Source organism: Penicillium verrucosum, assembly GCF_028828655.1.
Source record: "Penicillium verrucosum strain IBT 35672 chromosome Unknown utg000003l_segment0_segment0, whole genome shotgun sequence".
NCBI classification, from domain to species: domain Eukaryota; kingdom Fungi; phylum Ascomycota; class Eurotiomycetes; order Eurotiales; family Aspergillaceae; genus Penicillium; species Penicillium verrucosum.
This window is the reverse complement of record NW_026643212.1, coordinates 3,749,719-3,766,628: the sequence shown is the minus strand read 5'-3', so window position 1 is coordinate 3,766,628 and position 16,910 is coordinate 3,749,719. Positions and strand designations below refer to the sequence as shown.

The following is a 16,910-nucleotide window of genomic DNA, read 5'->3' as shown; positions in this document are numbered from 1 at the left end:
AATTCGCAATCTCGCCTTCAACTCGTCACCTGCACAGGTTTACCTCTAGCCGCCTCTAAATATCTACTGAAAACAGAACACTCGTCTCCTCCAAACGCCGACCAGCAGTCTCAGGAAGCAAAATCCCAGTCCATAGGAGCCCAAAGAAAGTCATCACCGAAAAGAACCAGAAAGTCCCTTCTGGCTGCATGCTATCAAGCAGCAACATCGACGGAACCGCCTATCTAAATCAGCACAAAGCAACCATCGCACTCCGGCTGATCAACACATACCTTTGAAATACCATACCGATTTGCATAATGGAAACACATTAACAGACTCGATCCAGTCGAGCGAACACGAAGCGGGAAAATCTCGGCATTGATCACATATTGCATGGAGTTCCAGCCCATTGCCCAACCGATTCCAACAAAGTACAAGAAAACGATAGCCCCGATAGCTGCCCTTTTCATAGACTCCGAACTTTCCTGGGCCGAGAAGGACTCAACAGTCAAGAATATGGCGACATATATAAAAGCAATCTGCTGCACCATAATACCAAACAATAGAGATCTCTTGCGTCCTATGTGGTCGATCAAAAGGATGGCGCACAGGAAAGAGGCAATTAACTTCACGGCACCGAAGACAGCTGTGACCAACAGTTTCTGCGATTGACCTTTTATACCGAAGAGGGCGAAGAGCTCGGGCGCATAAGCTGTAAAAATAAAGTCAGCATCGAAACGCGAAACGTTCCGCTGTTCGGGCATATCACATACTGGTAATGGAGTTGGCGCCGGACCATTGAGCGAGTATCTGCCCCGAAAAGACAAATAGCAGCCTTCTCTGGTTAGCCTTGACAGAAAACAGCTCCTTTATAGCTCGGAACCACGATTCTCTTATAGTGTGGTTTTGATCCGCTTCCAGCTCATAATGAATGCCTTCAATCTCTGAGATCACTTCAGGGTGTAACGCAGGCACACCCCAAATCCTACCCAGTGCCTCTTTCGCTTTCCACCAATCTCCGATTTTGCACAGATACCTGGGACTCTCCTCACACAGGAACGACAACAGAATCAAAAGACCAGCAACTATGACCTGAATGCTCTGTGGAATGATCCATTGTTTGGAATTTGTATTGGAGATATGCAACGATGCACCCCAAGCCGAGAAATACTGAAACGCATCAGCGTCAATGAAGCTCATAAAAAAAAGAAAAGGATGAAAAAGAGAATGCAAAAGGGACCAATCACCAACTCGACTCACCCCAATCATAATCCCAAGATACTCCGACATGGCAAACGTATTAATCAACATCCCACGAGCATGGGCAGGTGCAATTTCTGCCAGATAAGTCGGAGCCACGACGCCGGCCTGACCAATTCCTAGACCCATGATGAACCGACCAGCATACAACTGACCCAGATTCCCGGTGGAGGTGATGACAATTATAGATCCGAGCATCCAAAACATGCAAAGCTGCCTCATGGTCCAAAGTAGACCGATACGCTCACAGAGGAAGAAAGCAATCAAGGCCCCCGGTATACTACCGATATGGACCATGGACGTAATATTTGAGAGGATATTCGCTTGCTGCGATGAATCGAGGTCGTTGCCTTGAATGTGGAACTCATCGATGAAAGACTTCTGCGTCACCGTTGTTGAGATGATACCCTCGTCGAGACCTTTTTTTGAGTTAATTGGCCTGGATGGGAAGGGGGAGGGGGTAGTTGGATAAATGCATACCTCTGGACATGCCCGACAAACCAAAACACAAAGCCGCACAAAGCAATTCAACGCTACAGTTTTTGAAAACTGAGCATGACTTTCCAGAAGTTCCAGAAGTTCTCATGGTGTATACTGGTAGACATTGGACATGAATGTGGACAGGTCAAGGGACATTTCACTTGTAACTTTATTTGATTGCAATAACACTGCGATAGTGAGAGTTCCTAGTACATATATAAAAAGTATATATAATTTGCCGTCTAGATCGAGTTTACTCATTTCTGCTCAGAATTATGTTATCTCCTGGCGAAAAATAATTCACGGGGGACCTTGTAGCTAACGAATGTTTCTGAAATTCGTGACCCACTCAGCCCTATAGGGGTGGATTGAATCCACAGGGACGTACTTCGACATATCCACAGCGGAAAATTGAACTACATAGTTAACCTACCCGATTGGTTCTCGTCATGACGCATTCAGCCCTATAGTCGCCTGTGTAGGCTCGAATATATCAGCACTGACGGTGAGACATGAGTCTCTGTGGGTCATGTATCGGGTCCCCCCTTTACGTGTGAGCAAATGGAGGATGAGAACTAAAAAATGGCCATCGTCGTTAATACCCGATTGAGAGCCCGGTAACTCTCGACCCCAAGATATACCGAGGGTACGCAACTTGACCATCTTTCCATCTCAAATACCACGGCTATGAGAGCGAGTACCAATGCATGCTAGGGGAGTAACGGGCACATACATTTTACCTCATGCCTTTCGAGCCCACGGGAATAGTGTCCAAGCAGATAGTTTGCAGTCGCACTATGTGGATGCACAAATTTGGGGAAGTCGGCTATACTTCTCATTCGTCGAACAGATACCCTTGCCACTCATACCTGAGAAAAGGAGATATATATAATTAGGCTGACGCGGCCAATAAACCGTAAGCACCCTTTATTGGATTGAATTAGAGTGGAACGGCAGCCCATTGACAGGTTTCTGTCGTCTCTGCTCGATATTACACAAATTGCGCAAAATACACATTCCAACAGTAAAAGGCTTACCGAGTACGATTCCAGGGCCTCAAGTTTTCGAATAGGAGTATTAGATGAAATAATGTCTTGGCTGATCCTTTGGTATCGGATGCTCGGCATACAAAGATCGGCGCCCTCAGCCCTACAGATAGTGGGCGCGCAAGAGAATAATTCTAGTTTCCGGTTTCTACTCTGAAGATGGAAGGAGATTGAAGATCATATTCAGGAGAAACAAGCTATCTCTTACATAAATTATACAACATTGAACCCATCTTTCATTCTGCACACAGGAGATTAGGTATCATCTCTATTGATCATCTTTCATTCGATTTGAGTCATCATTTGGGGGCTACCAAAGACCGCTTTAAGCCCACTTTCCAATAAGCGCCATGATACCAGCCCCCAACAAAGTACAGCAAACCATAAACAGCAACTTCGATCTCCTCTTAGTCCGACAGGGATCAAACAAAAAGTCTCTAGCCAATAACTCCACAAGACTAGTATATATCAGGACACCGGCGGAGACGGCATTCAACACACCTTGAATGATAAGCGAAACCTTTGACCCGGGAGTATAGGTAGTGTGCACACCGAGACCGATCGCGATGGAGACAGGAGTCGTCAATCCATAAGCGGCGCACAGAATCCACGGCAACCAGGTATGTTTCCCGAACGGGATGGCAGACATTCTCGCGCCGATACCAAGCCCTTCGAAGGATTGGTGGAAGACGAGGACTGGGTACAGGGTCGCAAATTCTGAGCCTGTCACGCCGAGGTTCAGACCAATTATGACGGAGTGGAAGATAATTCCGAATTCCAGGAGGAGGAAAGCGGCAATCTGTTGTCTGAAGGAGCGTTCAGCGGTGACGGAGCCTTGTGATGACCATGTCTCTGTGCCTTCCTCGTCCTTTGGTGTGGGAGTTGCTTGTTTTGGTGACAGGACATCCTGCTGTTCCTGGCTGATGAAGACATTGGTTGCTTCTTCGTCCCTGTGGACACCGTATTTATGCTCCACATAAACCTCCGCAGCCAAGTCTACAAGGAAGATAACAACCACTGAGACTAGGACGATAGCTGCGCACCACGAGTACTCGGCCCAGTATCCAGATTCACCGACACAGGTTCTGGGACCGATGCGTTTGTAGGCTGGATCAAGGAGATGGATAAAAGCGGTAGTGATAATAACACCGGTGCCAAAATATCGGGCGAAAAGATAGACGCCCTGTGGAATTTTCCAACTCGGCATGCGCTTGGACAGAACAGGGAAGACGGTAAAGGCAGAGGAAACAAAGAGGATCACGAAGATGGAAGATATGCGGGCACCAAGGTGACCGTTGTAGTCATTTTCTGAAACAGCAAAGTAGCAGAGAACATCTTCCTTGCTGGCCGTGGTGAGGTCGACGTTTGCAGGGTCGAAAGACATTTGTCGCGAGTTTGGAGAGGCCATTGTGAAATAACAATGGGTATTTTATACTCATCGCCATGAGGACCTTGGGTTCCTGAGGACCGAGATGGTATTTCAAACCTGCTGCCTAGTATCTCATCTTGTAAGATAGCTGGAGGTCGGCTATTGCTCCGATCATGGTTACATGGGTCCGGGTATATAGGGCTGAATTGAGGAGAGCTGCGCTATGAGATGACTTTAACTGGTTATGATCAGATCGAGGGTGGCCTTCAAATTTTCGTGTGGAGCTGGTAATGTGGACTCTCAGAAATAGATTTGCCTGTCCGTTTTATATCTGCATTTATATCGGGGCGTCATTTACCCTTTGACTATGTGATACAGCAAACTGATTGAATAGCTCGTATGTGTCTGTGTCAGTGTCACATCCATAGTTTGATTACGGTATGAACCCAAAGCGAAGAATGACCAAATCGTGGTTCTGGTGTGGTTCTGGTATATAAGGACCCGTGGGGTTAGTGACTCCATTTAGCGGTTTATTCGAGACAAGCCTCCCAAGCTTTTGCCCACTTTCCGGCATTACGAACATTGTTATTTGCCGTGTCTTGGGCTTAAGAGAGAGAGCGAGCTCCCAAACTACAGAACTATCTAACGTAATTCAACCATTTACCATGCCACCAATTCACCCCCGAATCTCTAGGAATTTAATACAGCAAGGTATTAGGGGCTTATTAGCTGTCCAGTCGTTTAAAAATAAAGAAATCTGGTCTATTCGCGAAGTGGCACGTCAATTGTAATGCAACCTTGATGTCGTGACCAATAAAAGATGTATCTTTGTCAAATCCAACTCCATGTGAGAGATACAAGAAAGAAAAGTCCCACGCGTGATAAGTGATATGGTAGTTGCTTATATAGTTACCGGAATCCTTGCTGTATTTAGTGAGACCTATGTTGTAGTCGCTAAATTCCGGGGCGTTTTTACTCCGCGTCGGAGATAATTAAACGCCAATGCCAAGGGGGATTATCAATCAGGGCCCCCATGTTTCGTGATATATAAACCAGGTCCCTGTTACTCTCCACCATATAATTAATCTTGTATTTCCTTGTCCATTCGTACACATCATGTCGGATATCAAGAATATTCTTGTCTTGGGTGCAGGAGAGCTGGGCACACAGGTATTGCTCTCACTAGCTAAACATCCCCACCTAAAGAACATCACTATTACTGTCTTGTTGCGACCATCCAGCATTTCCTCAAAAGACCAGGACAAGGCACGTCATATTTCTATGTTATACGACCAGAGTATTTTGGCCGTTCCCGGTGATCTCACGCACGATTCACAAGAATCCCTCTCCCGAATCTTTCGCAACTATGATACAATCATCGGCTGTACAGGATTCGCTGCCGGACGGGGTACTCAACGCAAACTAGTCCACGCAATACTCGCTGCCAAAGTTCCGCGCTACATTCCATGGCAGTTCGGAGTCGACTACGATATTATCGGACGAGGATCCGCACAAGACCTCTTTGATGAGCAGCTAGAAGTACGCGATCTATTGCGCTCGCAGACCAGCACTAGATGGCTGATAATCTCTACCGGAATGTTTATCAGTTTCCTTTTTGAGCCATCATTTGGGGTGGTCAACTTGAAAGACAATGTTGTATGCGCATTGGGTAGCTGGGATACGAAAGTCACCGTCACAGCCCCCGAGGATATCGGAAAGATCACTGCGGAAATTATGCTTAGTTCTAAGCATAAGGAACCCTTCAGCAATAAGGCAATTCATATTGCTGGTGATACTATTAGTTATGCAGAGCTGGCTCTATTATTAGAGAAGAGCACTGGAAACCCTGTTCAGAGAACTCTACGAACAGTCCAGGGTGCACAGTCCGATCTTGCAAATGAACCCGATAACGCAATTTACAAATACCAAGTTGTCTTTGGAGAAGGCCGTGGCGTGTCTTGGGACTTGTCTACGACGTGGAATTATGAGAAAGGAATACTTGGTCTATCCGTCAAGGAATATATCGACCGCTACATAGGATAAACTTGTGAATAGTTCATCAAGTGAATGATCTAATCAGAATGAAGCCTGCTTTTTGTGAGAATTACTCCATATTTAGTAATTTATGTAGTCATCTCATTCTGACTTTAAATCCCGATCGATGGGATTTGCATGGGCTGCCCAAGCAGAGTGACAACAGCAGAAACCATCATGAATTCGATATGATTCATATGCGGTAGGTGATATTAGCCAAGGCAAATATTATATGTGCATAGATTAAGCAATCGAGGAGACTCTTGAGCACTTGAGTGCTTTGATTAATCGGGCTGATCAAATCAAGCCGACAAAACCAGGCCGGGTACATTGCCAGAGTTCGACGTATTTACCGAGATATCGAGATTACCTTCGGATGGGACACCGATGGTTTGCGATAGGCCTATCAAGTGGGAATAGTAATGAGTATTGAATATTCATCGAATGGAAGAAGGACTGGAAAGAATACCCTTCTTGAAGTCAACAAAATCAGGCCGTACCAAACAAAGACTCATCTCCTAGCTCGCACACCAGGTCCCTTAGAGAGTCATCATGGGAGATCATTCCATCTGGCCATACGAAGGCTTTATCTGCCAGAAAACTATCTATAAGAGGATGATCTAGGGGAATTCCGTCCCCAAAGCCTATGGCCGACCCATCGACATCATGAACCAGTTGTTCCTGTGGCATTGTACTTCCATTGTGGGCCGCAGATATACGGTACTTTGCTTCGTTGGCTTCTCTCATCTTTCCAACACTTGCTCGGGTACGTTGTAGTCTCTCATGGTAGTCAAAGCTAGGAAGATTACCATCTTCCTTCATAGCTCGGAGTATAGTGAAAGCACATGAGACAGCATCTGACATGCCCACGTTTGGGTCCATGACTGCAGACATGATCAAGATGAGAGTGGAAGAGAAGAGGTAGTGCGCATCAAAGTATCCAAATGACGCTAGAGATCCGTCAACAAACAGTTTCGTTAGGATGGAATTCGATGCCCGTGCGGCCTGTACACAGCTTTCTGCCAGGGCGAGGGTAGTAGGGGAAAAGACTCTAGGCGGGTCTTCAGTAGCTGTAGCGCTCAGTGAAAAGCGATTCTTGAAAAGATATAATAGAATCGGACGTGTTGTCGAAATCACACATTGATTATAATGAAGATGAAGACTGGAAATATTTCGAGGCAAATGCTCTTGGCGTAGTTGTAGCATTGATGGGAGTTCGTCATTCCATTTTCGTAGACTCAGAAGAATTCGATGCACCCTTTGCACAAAGGTTTCTGTAGTTCTCTGTGGGAGGCAATATATGTCATTAACTAGAATGAAGCTCATTAGTGATACGGACGGCCTAAAGTGGAAAGAGACCTTTACGGATTTGCCCTGTGATTTTCGCCAGCTTAACGTTCGCGACTAGGTGACTGGGATCGGTAAATTCCTCCAACTCGGCTGGAGTAAGGCCTTCATTCGTTGGAAGCTCAACATCAATCACAGCATCGCTTATAAGCAAAGGGTATCCGAGGTTGGAGCTGCATAGTCGGTCAAGCGTGTACAGTGTCCACCAGACGCGCTTTCGGTGCTCACGATCCACCGGGCATAGCTTGGTATCTGTGGGCAGACTTCGATGAAGGCCCAATCCAAGGGCTATTCTCAGAGCAATACCGCTATAGGTGTACGCTGTTTTGACGCGCCCTAGAGCGTTTGAATAAAAGCACTATGGAACTGCCGTTAGCAAAGCCACCGATTTTAAGGGTTGCGGGAACCTTGCAATGTATCAACTTACAAAAAGAATCATGACTTCTACCTGCTCCACTGAAGGGGTTTCATATAGATCTTGCAATAAACCAACCGCACGCAGGAAGTAGTCTGTTCCTGGTACGTGTTGATCGGCCATCCTTCGTTTTCGGTTCGAATACATTTCACCCAGCGCTAGCAGTACAAAACACTTGCACATCCATGCAGGGTTCCTGGGAATCCCTCCGGTACACGTTCGGTCCAGCATGTCGAAAAAGGTTCTCTTCAGAACTAAATGGTAGTCGGTACCTAGGAATCGAATGGCAACCTCCGCCAATAAGCGAGCTTGTATCCGGTCAGGCAACACCACCTCTGGGCACATCAGACGATGAAGAATATCGTGTTGGAAATATGTCGGAGATGCCCAGGATGAAAAATCGGCATCTTTGTCAACGCATTGGAGCAAGGTGTCCCCAAAGCCAACGCAGGAAGCCTCACCAATAAAGATCGGCTGTGAGGATGACCTAGTGGCAACGAACCCTGTGGGTGATTCAAGAAGAGGATTAGAAACATCAATATCTGGGGACTGAGTCGAGGGCTGAACTAGATCCGGAGTAGGACAGCTCGCCTCATCTAGCTCAGATGAGGCTCTTGGCCGCTGCTTTTGGGCTCTCAAGGCTTTGACTTCTCCCTCTAGCTTTTTGATGTATCTGGGATCTCGATTTCATTAGTTTCCATGCGTACTCAGAAAGGCTTGAATTTGGTATCATACGTCTCGGACACCGATATCTTTCGGTCTCGTGTAGGAAACTCGCACTGGTCGTGATTTTGTGACATGCAACATGATTGACAGGGCTGAGTCCCCGAGCATTTGATCTTCTGTGAGTGACACCGTCGGCAACTATACCGAACCATAACTTGTCAGCCTAGGAAGAGATAGGATTCGGGACATCTCACGCTACATAGATGCGTCTTTGACGCTTGGCTGAGGGGCCGTGTCTGGATGCCATGACAGTACATAGATGAAGTGACGAAATGGAGAAGGCGAAGTCTGTAAACAAAGACAGTACGTTATCTGCGGGGAAACGAGATAAGAGTGCGGAGTGCGGAGTAATAACCTACGCGTATCCCCGGGTTACTGTTAGGGACAAAGAAACATATGGGTTGTATTGGGATAGCTGCTAGAGAGAGAGAGAGAGAGAGAAAGAAAGAAAAAGAAAGAAACATGCAACAGGTAGGGAACGAGCCCTATCCACCTCAGGCACGCAGCGGTATAGGTGCCATGTGATACAACCCCGTTTAGGGTATGATCATGTCTGGATTAAGACTGACGGAAAAATAAGATACTTGAATTACTATTATAAAGGCCTTAAAAAGTAAAGTACCTTGGTTCTGTTTGTCGCATGGCACCTATACCGCTGCGTAGAAACGCCGTTTTAACTGTTCGGACACCAAAGACAACTTTATCCATTAGGACAACTAACCAACTACAGAGAGTATCGGAAGAACACATCATAGTCGCCTTTCTCCGGTCTTCTTTCCAGCAACTCACCTGCTTCTTCGGCCCGGCGAATTCTCTCTGCTCTCTGTCTGTTTACTACTGTCATTCCCGTCATCAACAAAGCAACCATCATCAATGCCACCACCGCAAGCCCCAGGCTGATCGAAAGTCCCTTTATATACCGCGGGGAAGATTCCGTGGTGAATATCTGCCCGACAGCGACGCCTGCAGTGTTTCCAAAGCAGAGTGTCATCCCGACCATCGTAGCCCGTTTGAAGTGGCGAGCTGCGTTGTCTTGAAGCCATATGAGCGACAAACCGGCTGTGGGATAAATGCCGAGGGCGACAACTAGAAAAATTATATTCAAAAACGGCAAAATGGAGTCAAGGGGATTCTAAACTTACCAAAACACGCGAAGTATCGGACTCTCAGGCTCTCCACCGAAATAAGAATCGAGTAGCCGATGATCAGACATAGCAGGGGCCCGGCGAGGAACGGACCTCTGAGATTGGCCCGATCCGAACAATATGCAATCATGAGGAACCACACCAGGCCGACCATGTAGATTGGGACTGTCATCAGATTTGCCTGTACGCCGGAGTATCCCAACCCAGAAATGATTTTGGGCAGGAAAGTGGTGAATCCATAAAGAGAGATGTCCACGCAGAACTGGTAGATCCAAAACGCAAACCATTTAGGATCGGTGAGAGCACTTAAAGACTCGGCCCAACTGAATTCTTCATCCTGTCCCCAATGAGGATCATTGTCATATCGGGCTTGAATCATGCTCTTTTCTTCGGCACTTAGAAACCAGGCAGTGGTTGGATGTTTCGGGAACACGAAAAGGAAAAGTGGCACGAGTATCAAAGTCATGGCACCTTCAACCGCAAACAGCCAGCGCCAGCCTTTCCATCCATTAGGTCCGTGGACCTGCGTGAGACCGTAAGCGAGAAGTCCACCAAACGCACTCGAAAAGGCACTAAATGCAAAGATTAAAGCAGAGCGTTTTCCACGTTCACTCTTCTTGTATACTAGCGCAATGTATACATTGATGCAGGGGACTAATCCAGCTTCGAAAAGGCCGGTCAGGAGCCGACACGCATAAAGCCCTTGCCAGTTTTGGATGAAGGCTAAACGGGTTAGCACCTGAACATAGAACTTTGAAACCCAATCTACATACCCATTCCAAGAGTTGTAATCCCCCAGCAGAAGGCGCACGTTGATAACAATGGCTTAGGCCCGATGATCTTAAGAAGCACCGCAATCGGTCCCTCGAAGGGAACATAGGTGGCGTACCTGTTGGGAAAATATATCATCAGGAATTATTCAAACATAGCAAAGGTTAAAAGGACCAAGAGCTCATACAGTAAAGTCGTAGCGGTTCCAAACTGATTCCCAGTTAGGCCCAAGTCCTCTGAGAACCCAGCTGTGTTCGCGTTTCCGATATTGCTTCTGTCCAAGTTGGCCATCATGTAAAAGAGACCTAACATTCCAATAGCGAAAAGCTATATTAACATTAGCAATGCAAGCACTTGAGCCTTGATGCACATATGTGCATGTGATGCCATCTTACATCGAATTTCCTCATCATCCTGCTTTCTTTGACTGGATCAATGTAGATCTCGGCTGAACCGACGCCTGTGCCGGACTCGTAAATGTCGGCCGTGTGAGCCTCTTTGAATGATTTCGTTCCCATTTGAGCGTGTTTAATGTTTGGCAGGGTGAAAAAGGGGCCTTGTGTTTGCCCTGGAGGTGACAACGAAGTTGCGAGGTCCGGCAGATTATGTTTGATATATAACGCTAGTTGTACGATAATAAGCCCCTACAAGGAGGACACTAGATTATAGGATCCTTTGACCTCGAGACCCGGAGGTCCGAGACTATGCTTAGCGAGACCATACAGCAGCTTTCGTACTTTCATTCAACTTTAACTTAACTGACCAATGTCCTTATCTTGCCATGATCGGTTATATCTCAAGCTTGCCGGACCAATCGGCTTACAGTCTAAGGTCGACGGCTTTCCGTAACAAAATCGACGATCGTTTGCTGTGTTCTAACCCAAGCAGAAAAAGAAATAACCACGCTAAGAGGAGCTTCGTGTTTTACTCTTACTTTGGGAGACTAGGAGGGGGAAAAGCTTGAATGAACTACCTTGGACAACATCGCGCAGTCCTCGGACTGTCTGCCATTTCTTTGTTGGCTGTCCCGCTATGGGCCGTTTATGGCATTCCATTGGAGTCGGGGCTTCCAGACATTTCAGCGCGGATTGACGGTATCTTGAAAGATACACCATTGATTGATGACTATAATGATTTGCCTTACCTCCTTCGGATCGAACTTCAGAATAGGATTGATTAATAGAGCCCTTTCATAGCTGAAACATCTCTCTCAATGGATAAAGCACATCGTAATTTGATTGCGGGAACTACTAACATTGTATAGTTTATCGAAAGTTATAGTTATCATATCCTAATCTCAATACCCCTTGCAAGTCTCATGTCTCTCAGTTGCCCACGGCCGTTGCATTCCTCTCAGCCAAACTACCCTGCGTCCGGAGCAATGACGATCCAGGGGAAAACTTTTCATAAATCCTGAAAATATCCATGAACACCTCTTCCTTTTTGTGTGGATCTCTTCCATAGCCACCACCTCCAGGTGTATGGACAATGATATGATCGCCAGTATTCATGTGTGTCGTTGCCTTGCCACCCAAGCTGATAGTTCTGCTCGTTCCATCGGGATACTTTCTCAGCCATAGGTTCACTCCACGCTGGCCTTCTTCACCCCCTGCCATGCCATATGGAGGGATAACACGTCTCTCGGATAGAATGGAGACCTGCATAGGTAATCGGAACTCGATGTCGCGGATACAACCATCGCCACCACGATGTCGACCCGCACCACCACTTCCTTCGCGGATAGAAAACTCGTGGAGAATTACCGGGTAGCGTCGTTCGAAGATTTCAGGATCGGAAATCCGGGTATTGGTTATATGTGTGTGCACGCCACTTTCACCATCCCAATCTGCACCAGCACCGGATCCACCAGCGATGGTCTCATAGTATCCGAACCCTTTGACCACTTCGCCGGTGACTGGATTTGTGCCACCATAGCCAAATGTGAGATTATTACATGTTCCTTGTGACGCGGCAGCTGCACGGAAGGCTTTGAAGATCAAATCGACAATGCGTTGTGATGTTTCCACATTTGATCCCACAGTCGCTGCTTTGAGCGAAGGCGATAGGAGTGTATTGGGTGGGCATATGAGCTTAATAGGCTTCAGACAGCCTTGGTTGAGAGGGATATCTGATGAAATCATTGATCGAAGACAGTACTATACGCTTCGGTTAGAACGACTTGCTCGTATTCAAAGCTTTAATGCCTGGAACAAAAGTTTGCACTTACCATGATACCAGAATACATGATTGCTGGTGGACAGTTCAAATTCCCGAAATGCTCAGGCCCAGTGCCTGTGAAGTCAAATACTGCATCGCCTGTCTCTTGGTCGATCATGATCTTCAATGCGAGAGGTGTCCCATCATCGATATAATCCACAGCTTCCAGAGGTTGTCCTTCAAATCGCTGCGCGATAATCTTGAGCAACCCACGCGTAGACTGGCTGGCATTCTCCTGGATCGCATTCATATAGAACTCAACTACTGGCCAAGTATAATCCTTGATCAAGGACTGAATCAAATGAATGCCCTTGTTGTTTGATGCAATCGCGGCTTGAAGATCGGCAATATTGTCGCGCAGGGTGCGAGTGCCACTCGAACCCGGATATGAAGCTGGGATATCAACCAGGACCTCGAGAAGGCCCGGCTCATCAAAGACTCCTTCTTTCACAATCTTGAAAGACTCCACTGCCGCACCTTCCTGCCAAAGCTCCGTTGAATTGGGGGGCATGGAACCCGGCTGGATGCCGCCAATATCTGCATGGTGCCCTCTGTTGGCGACGAAAAATAGGATTTTTGTCGGGTTTCTGTCATCATCAAAGACGGGTGTAGTGACCGTCAGGTCTGGCAGATGTGTACCGCCAGCGCTAGGGTGATTGCTAAGAATAACGTCGCCGGGTTTCAACTCTCCGGGTCCGTATAATCGCGCTTGGTATGCGATGGCATAGCTCATAGAGCCGAGGTGCCCAGGAATGTGAGGGGCGTTTGCGACGAGACTGCCCTCGCCAGAAAAGACGGCACACGAATAATCCAATCGCTCCTTAATGTTCACCGAAATTGAGGTTTTTTGCATGGTCTGGCCCATTTGCTCGGCAACACTCATGAATCGATGTCCGAACACGCTGAGTTGGACAGGATCCACCGCATCGGTGCTGATCTCCGGCTTTTCTATTCCAGAGATCTCAATCACCACATGTTCAGGCAAAATGACAGCTTCACTGGCAGGATCCACAACGATAGTTTGGGTTTTGTCGATGACCATAGCCGGTCCGCTGATGCGTGTACCAACAGATAGATCCTTGAGCGAATAAAGCCCGATGTCAATCCAGTCGGTTTGCTCGAAATAGACCTTGATATTCCTCTCCGGGGCAACCGGGGTGGCAGCGGGCGAGTTTGCCAGTTTCTTCATTTCCGCGCAAGCGCTAGAAAGGGCGACATCCATACCCTTTCCAATACTCCGCACGCGAACACCATCGATGAGGATCTCCCGGGGCTGCGTGAATCCGAATTCTTGTTCATGGCGAGCGGCGAAAGCATCACCAAACTCTTCAAATTTGACTGGTCGGGGTATCATCAAAGCTGTGTCACTGCCCTGGTACCTCATATTCAGGAATAACTCATGGTCAATTTGCGACTTTGCAAATCCTTGGGAAACAAGTCCTGCAACACCCGCATCTTTCAATCTCTCAAACCTCTCTTGAAGTCTCGGGATATTATCAACAGTGAAGGCAGCAGCTTCGGGCTCTTGGTTCTCAACCACCACATCCGCAAGAGCCATTCCGTAAGCTGATAGAATACTCGAGTATCTCGGGATCAGGGCTCGTCGAATACCGAGGTCTCGCGCGATCGCAACCGCATGTTGACCACCGGCTCCACCAAAGCAGCATAGATTGTGTGCAGCGGTTTCAAACCCTCGGCCTTCACTCAATGTCCGAATGGGGCGAGTCATGGTTGCATTTGCGATTGAGAGGAAACCCACTGCAACCTCTTCTGCGGTCAGCTGAGACAGTCCATCTTTCTCTGCATTGATGGTGGCCGCCAAGGAAGAAAACTTTTCTTTCACGATAGCCATATCTAGGGGTTGTGGGAAGTAGTCGGGGATGATTCGTCCAAGGAAGAGATTAGCATCGGTCACGGTCAAAGGACCCCCTCTCCCATAGCATGCCGGGCCAGGATGAGCGCCTGCGCTATGAGGGCCGACTTTGAACAGGCCATTCTCCCAGAAGAGCATCGATCCACCCCCTGCAGCGACGGTGTTGATATCCAGCTGTGGTGTCTGGATGGTAACTTGTGCAATTGTGCTTTCAAATATATGTTCCAAGGCCCCAGCATACCGAGCGACATCGGTACTTGTACCACCCACTGCATAGTGTCAGTAGCAGTTCAAATGCAGGATGGTTATCCTGGTATGTAAAAGTCGAAACTTACTGTCGAACGCCAATATCGGTGTCTTGTCTTCGGCATCATAGCACGTCCTTGACATACCAACCACACCACCAGCTGGCCCACTGAGCACTCCGCGCAACCCAGAAAAGTTTACGATAGATGTAAGTCCTCCATCAGACTGATTGACAAAGACCTTCTTGGCATGTTCATCTCTGAGTTCGCCCTGGAACCCCTTCCGGAATCCCTCCAGGTACTTTTGAGTTACCGGGGAAAGATAGGCATCCGCAACGGCCGATTGACTGCGTGGGATCAACTTCGCCATTGTTTGCAGTTCTGAAGAAACGGCCACTTTGAACCCAATCTCCCGAGCTACGGCAGCTACGGCAAGCTCGTGCTTTTGGAAGGTATACGAGTGCATCAGGGCCACAGCTAAAGAGCGATACCCCTGGTTCCAAAGCACGTAAAGGTCACTCCGAACGGCGTCCAGATCTGGCGTCTTCAATATCCGCACCGCTTCTCCTGTTAAACCAATGTGCAAACTCGAATCAGAATTGACATCAATCGGCTTAGGATCTGGGTCTTCTGAAAACCCTTCGATGGTGACTCGCTCATCGACTTCCACAACCGTCTCGTATAGCTGGGCGAGACGTTGAACGGATAGATCGAAAATGTTGGGGCGAGCCTGGTTGCCGATTTTAAGTAAGTCGCGGAAGCCCTTCGTAATCAACAGGGCGACTTGGTCGCCTTTTCGCTCAAGCAGGGCATTTGTAGCAACCGTGGTGCCCATCCGGATGGACTCAACAGGAGTCAGATCCAGAAGGGTCCCTCGAGGCACCGGGGAGCCACTTGCAATTTCCAGAATCTGTCGAATACATTCTGTGGGTGCGTCATCGAATTCATCTGGAGACTCGGATAGAATTTTGAAGATGACATCGGAGGCATGTTCTGGGATTTGAGCCCAGGCGTCGGTAAAAGTACCGCCTCGATCGATAGCAATCCGGATCCCAGCTTTCGTCATCTTGTGTTTGTGTTAACAGGATGTAATGTTCAGTATTTTCAACAGCAGTTACCTGATGAACAACCGCTGTTTATAATGGCTGGGTATCGGCCAAGGGACACGAAGATCGCGACTACTCCGCATTGCCAATCTCGGAATAAAAGCCGCCAGCCAGTGGCTTACACTGTAAAATACCATAAAGTGCACTGTGCAATCGTAGATCCACTCGGCTGGCAGAGGTGGAGGCCGAGATAGCCGGTGATCCCTGACCGGCAAGTCCAGCATCAAGCCGAACCCCGCATAGATATGCCATAACGCCGATAAACTGCCATGGGGCATCTCAATAGAGAGAGATCAGCAGAGATAAAATTCTAGGTATGTGTGTAAAGCGTGTGTCAGAAAGAAAGCCACAGCTTCTTTCTTGGACTCGAACGCAAATTATGGCGGAAATCCCAACCGTCCTACTAGTCGAATCTAGCGTCCAGCAAATCGACCATGTTCGACGCCAGACTCTCTCCGAATAAGTGACTCTAAGACATGATTGTGCTTCCGTGGACGATTTTGTAGCTCGCCTTCAACCTGGCGGTCTGTATAGTAACATCTGCGCCATTATCCGCACCGGTTGGCTGAAAGCAGGGTCATACGCATCTCATCACTTAAAATGATCCTGTGGTTCACGACAAACTGAGAGACAACTGGATGGTGACTTTGCTGCCTCATATTGGACTTTGTTCCAGGACGAGTTGTGCCAATTTTGAAAGACAAACCTGGGATGATCTAGAATTCTTCCTACTGATCGGAAAGCCTGTATGCCCCGTGAACATGATTAAAGGATCCTGATCCTATTTTACAACTCAAATGAAAGGTTCATGTAGTATTCAATGAGAGTATGCCATATGCCGGTGAGTTAGTAGTTGGTTGTTGGGTGACCATACTCGAGCCAAATGATTATACT

At 47.5% G+C, this 16,910-nt stretch overlaps 7 protein-coding genes across 7 annotated transcripts; 1 reads left to right on the top strand and 6 right to left on the bottom strand.

Moving 5' to 3' along the window:
• Positions 1-55: 55 nt before the first annotated feature.
• On the bottom strand, positions 56-1,878 carry N7516_009030 (uncharacterized protein; the record flags this gene model as incomplete). The annotated part of the gene is made up of 6 exons (XM_057221749.1): positions 56-220; positions 273-694; positions 756-1,152; positions 1,243-1,661; positions 1,723-1,775; positions 1,838-1,878. The coding sequence occupies 6 exons, from the start codon at positions 1,876-1,878 to the stop codon at positions 56-58; spliced, it is 1,497 nt and encodes a 498-aa protein (XP_057072021.1).
• A 1,215-nt stretch (positions 1,879-3,093) lies between these two features.
• zrfA (high-affinity Zn(2+) transporter ZRT1) lies at positions 3,094-4,176 on the bottom strand (the record flags this gene model as incomplete). Its single annotated transcript, XM_057221748.1, has 1 exon — positions 3,094-4,176. The coding sequence occupies one exon, from the start codon at positions 4,174-4,176 to the stop codon at positions 3,094-3,096; it is 1,083 nt and encodes a 360-aa protein (XP_057072020.1).
• A 1,077-nt stretch (positions 4,177-5,253) lies between these two features.
• Positions 5,254-6,180, top strand: N7516_009028 (aromatic alcohol reductase; the record flags this gene model as incomplete). Its single annotated transcript, XM_057221747.1, has 1 exon — positions 5,254-6,180. The coding sequence occupies one exon, from the start codon at positions 5,254-5,256 to the stop codon at positions 6,178-6,180; it is 927 nt and encodes a 308-aa protein (XP_057072019.1).
• Positions 6,181-6,660: 480 nt separating this feature from the next.
• Positions 6,661-8,733, bottom strand: N7516_009027 (fungal specific transcription factor domain-containing protein; the record flags this gene model as incomplete). The annotated part of the gene is made up of 4 exons (XM_057221746.1): positions 6,661-7,481; positions 7,537-7,876; positions 7,946-8,606; positions 8,669-8,733. 4 exons carry the CDS (start codon positions 8,731-8,733, stop codon positions 6,661-6,663), a joined length of 1,887 nt encoding a protein of 628 aa, XP_057072018.1.
• A 650-nt stretch (positions 8,734-9,383) lies between these two features.
• On the bottom strand, positions 9,384-11,093 carry N7516_009026 (uncharacterized protein; the record flags this gene model as incomplete). The annotated part of the gene is made up of 5 exons (XM_057221745.1): positions 9,384-9,745; positions 9,802-10,527; positions 10,578-10,693; positions 10,763-10,902; positions 10,971-11,093. The coding sequence occupies 5 exons, from the start codon at positions 11,091-11,093 to the stop codon at positions 9,384-9,386; spliced, it is 1,467 nt and encodes a 488-aa protein (XP_057072017.1).
• An 807-nt stretch (positions 11,094-11,900) lies between these two features.
• Positions 11,901-15,976, bottom strand: N7516_009025 (uncharacterized protein; the record flags this gene model as incomplete). The annotated part of the gene is made up of 3 exons (XM_057221744.1): positions 11,901-12,731; positions 12,803-14,934; positions 15,001-15,976. The coding sequence occupies 3 exons, from the start codon at positions 15,974-15,976 to the stop codon at positions 11,901-11,903; spliced, it is 3,939 nt and encodes a 1,312-aa protein (XP_057072016.1).
• A 112-nt stretch (positions 15,977-16,088) lies between these two features.
• N7516_009024 (uncharacterized protein) lies at positions 16,089-16,268 on the bottom strand (the record flags this gene model as incomplete). The annotated part of the gene is made up of 1 exon (XM_057221743.1): positions 16,089-16,268. The coding sequence occupies one exon, from the start codon at positions 16,266-16,268 to the stop codon at positions 16,089-16,091; it is 180 nt and encodes a 59-aa protein (XP_057072015.1).
• Between the last annotated feature and the right edge of the window lie 642 nt (positions 16,269-16,910).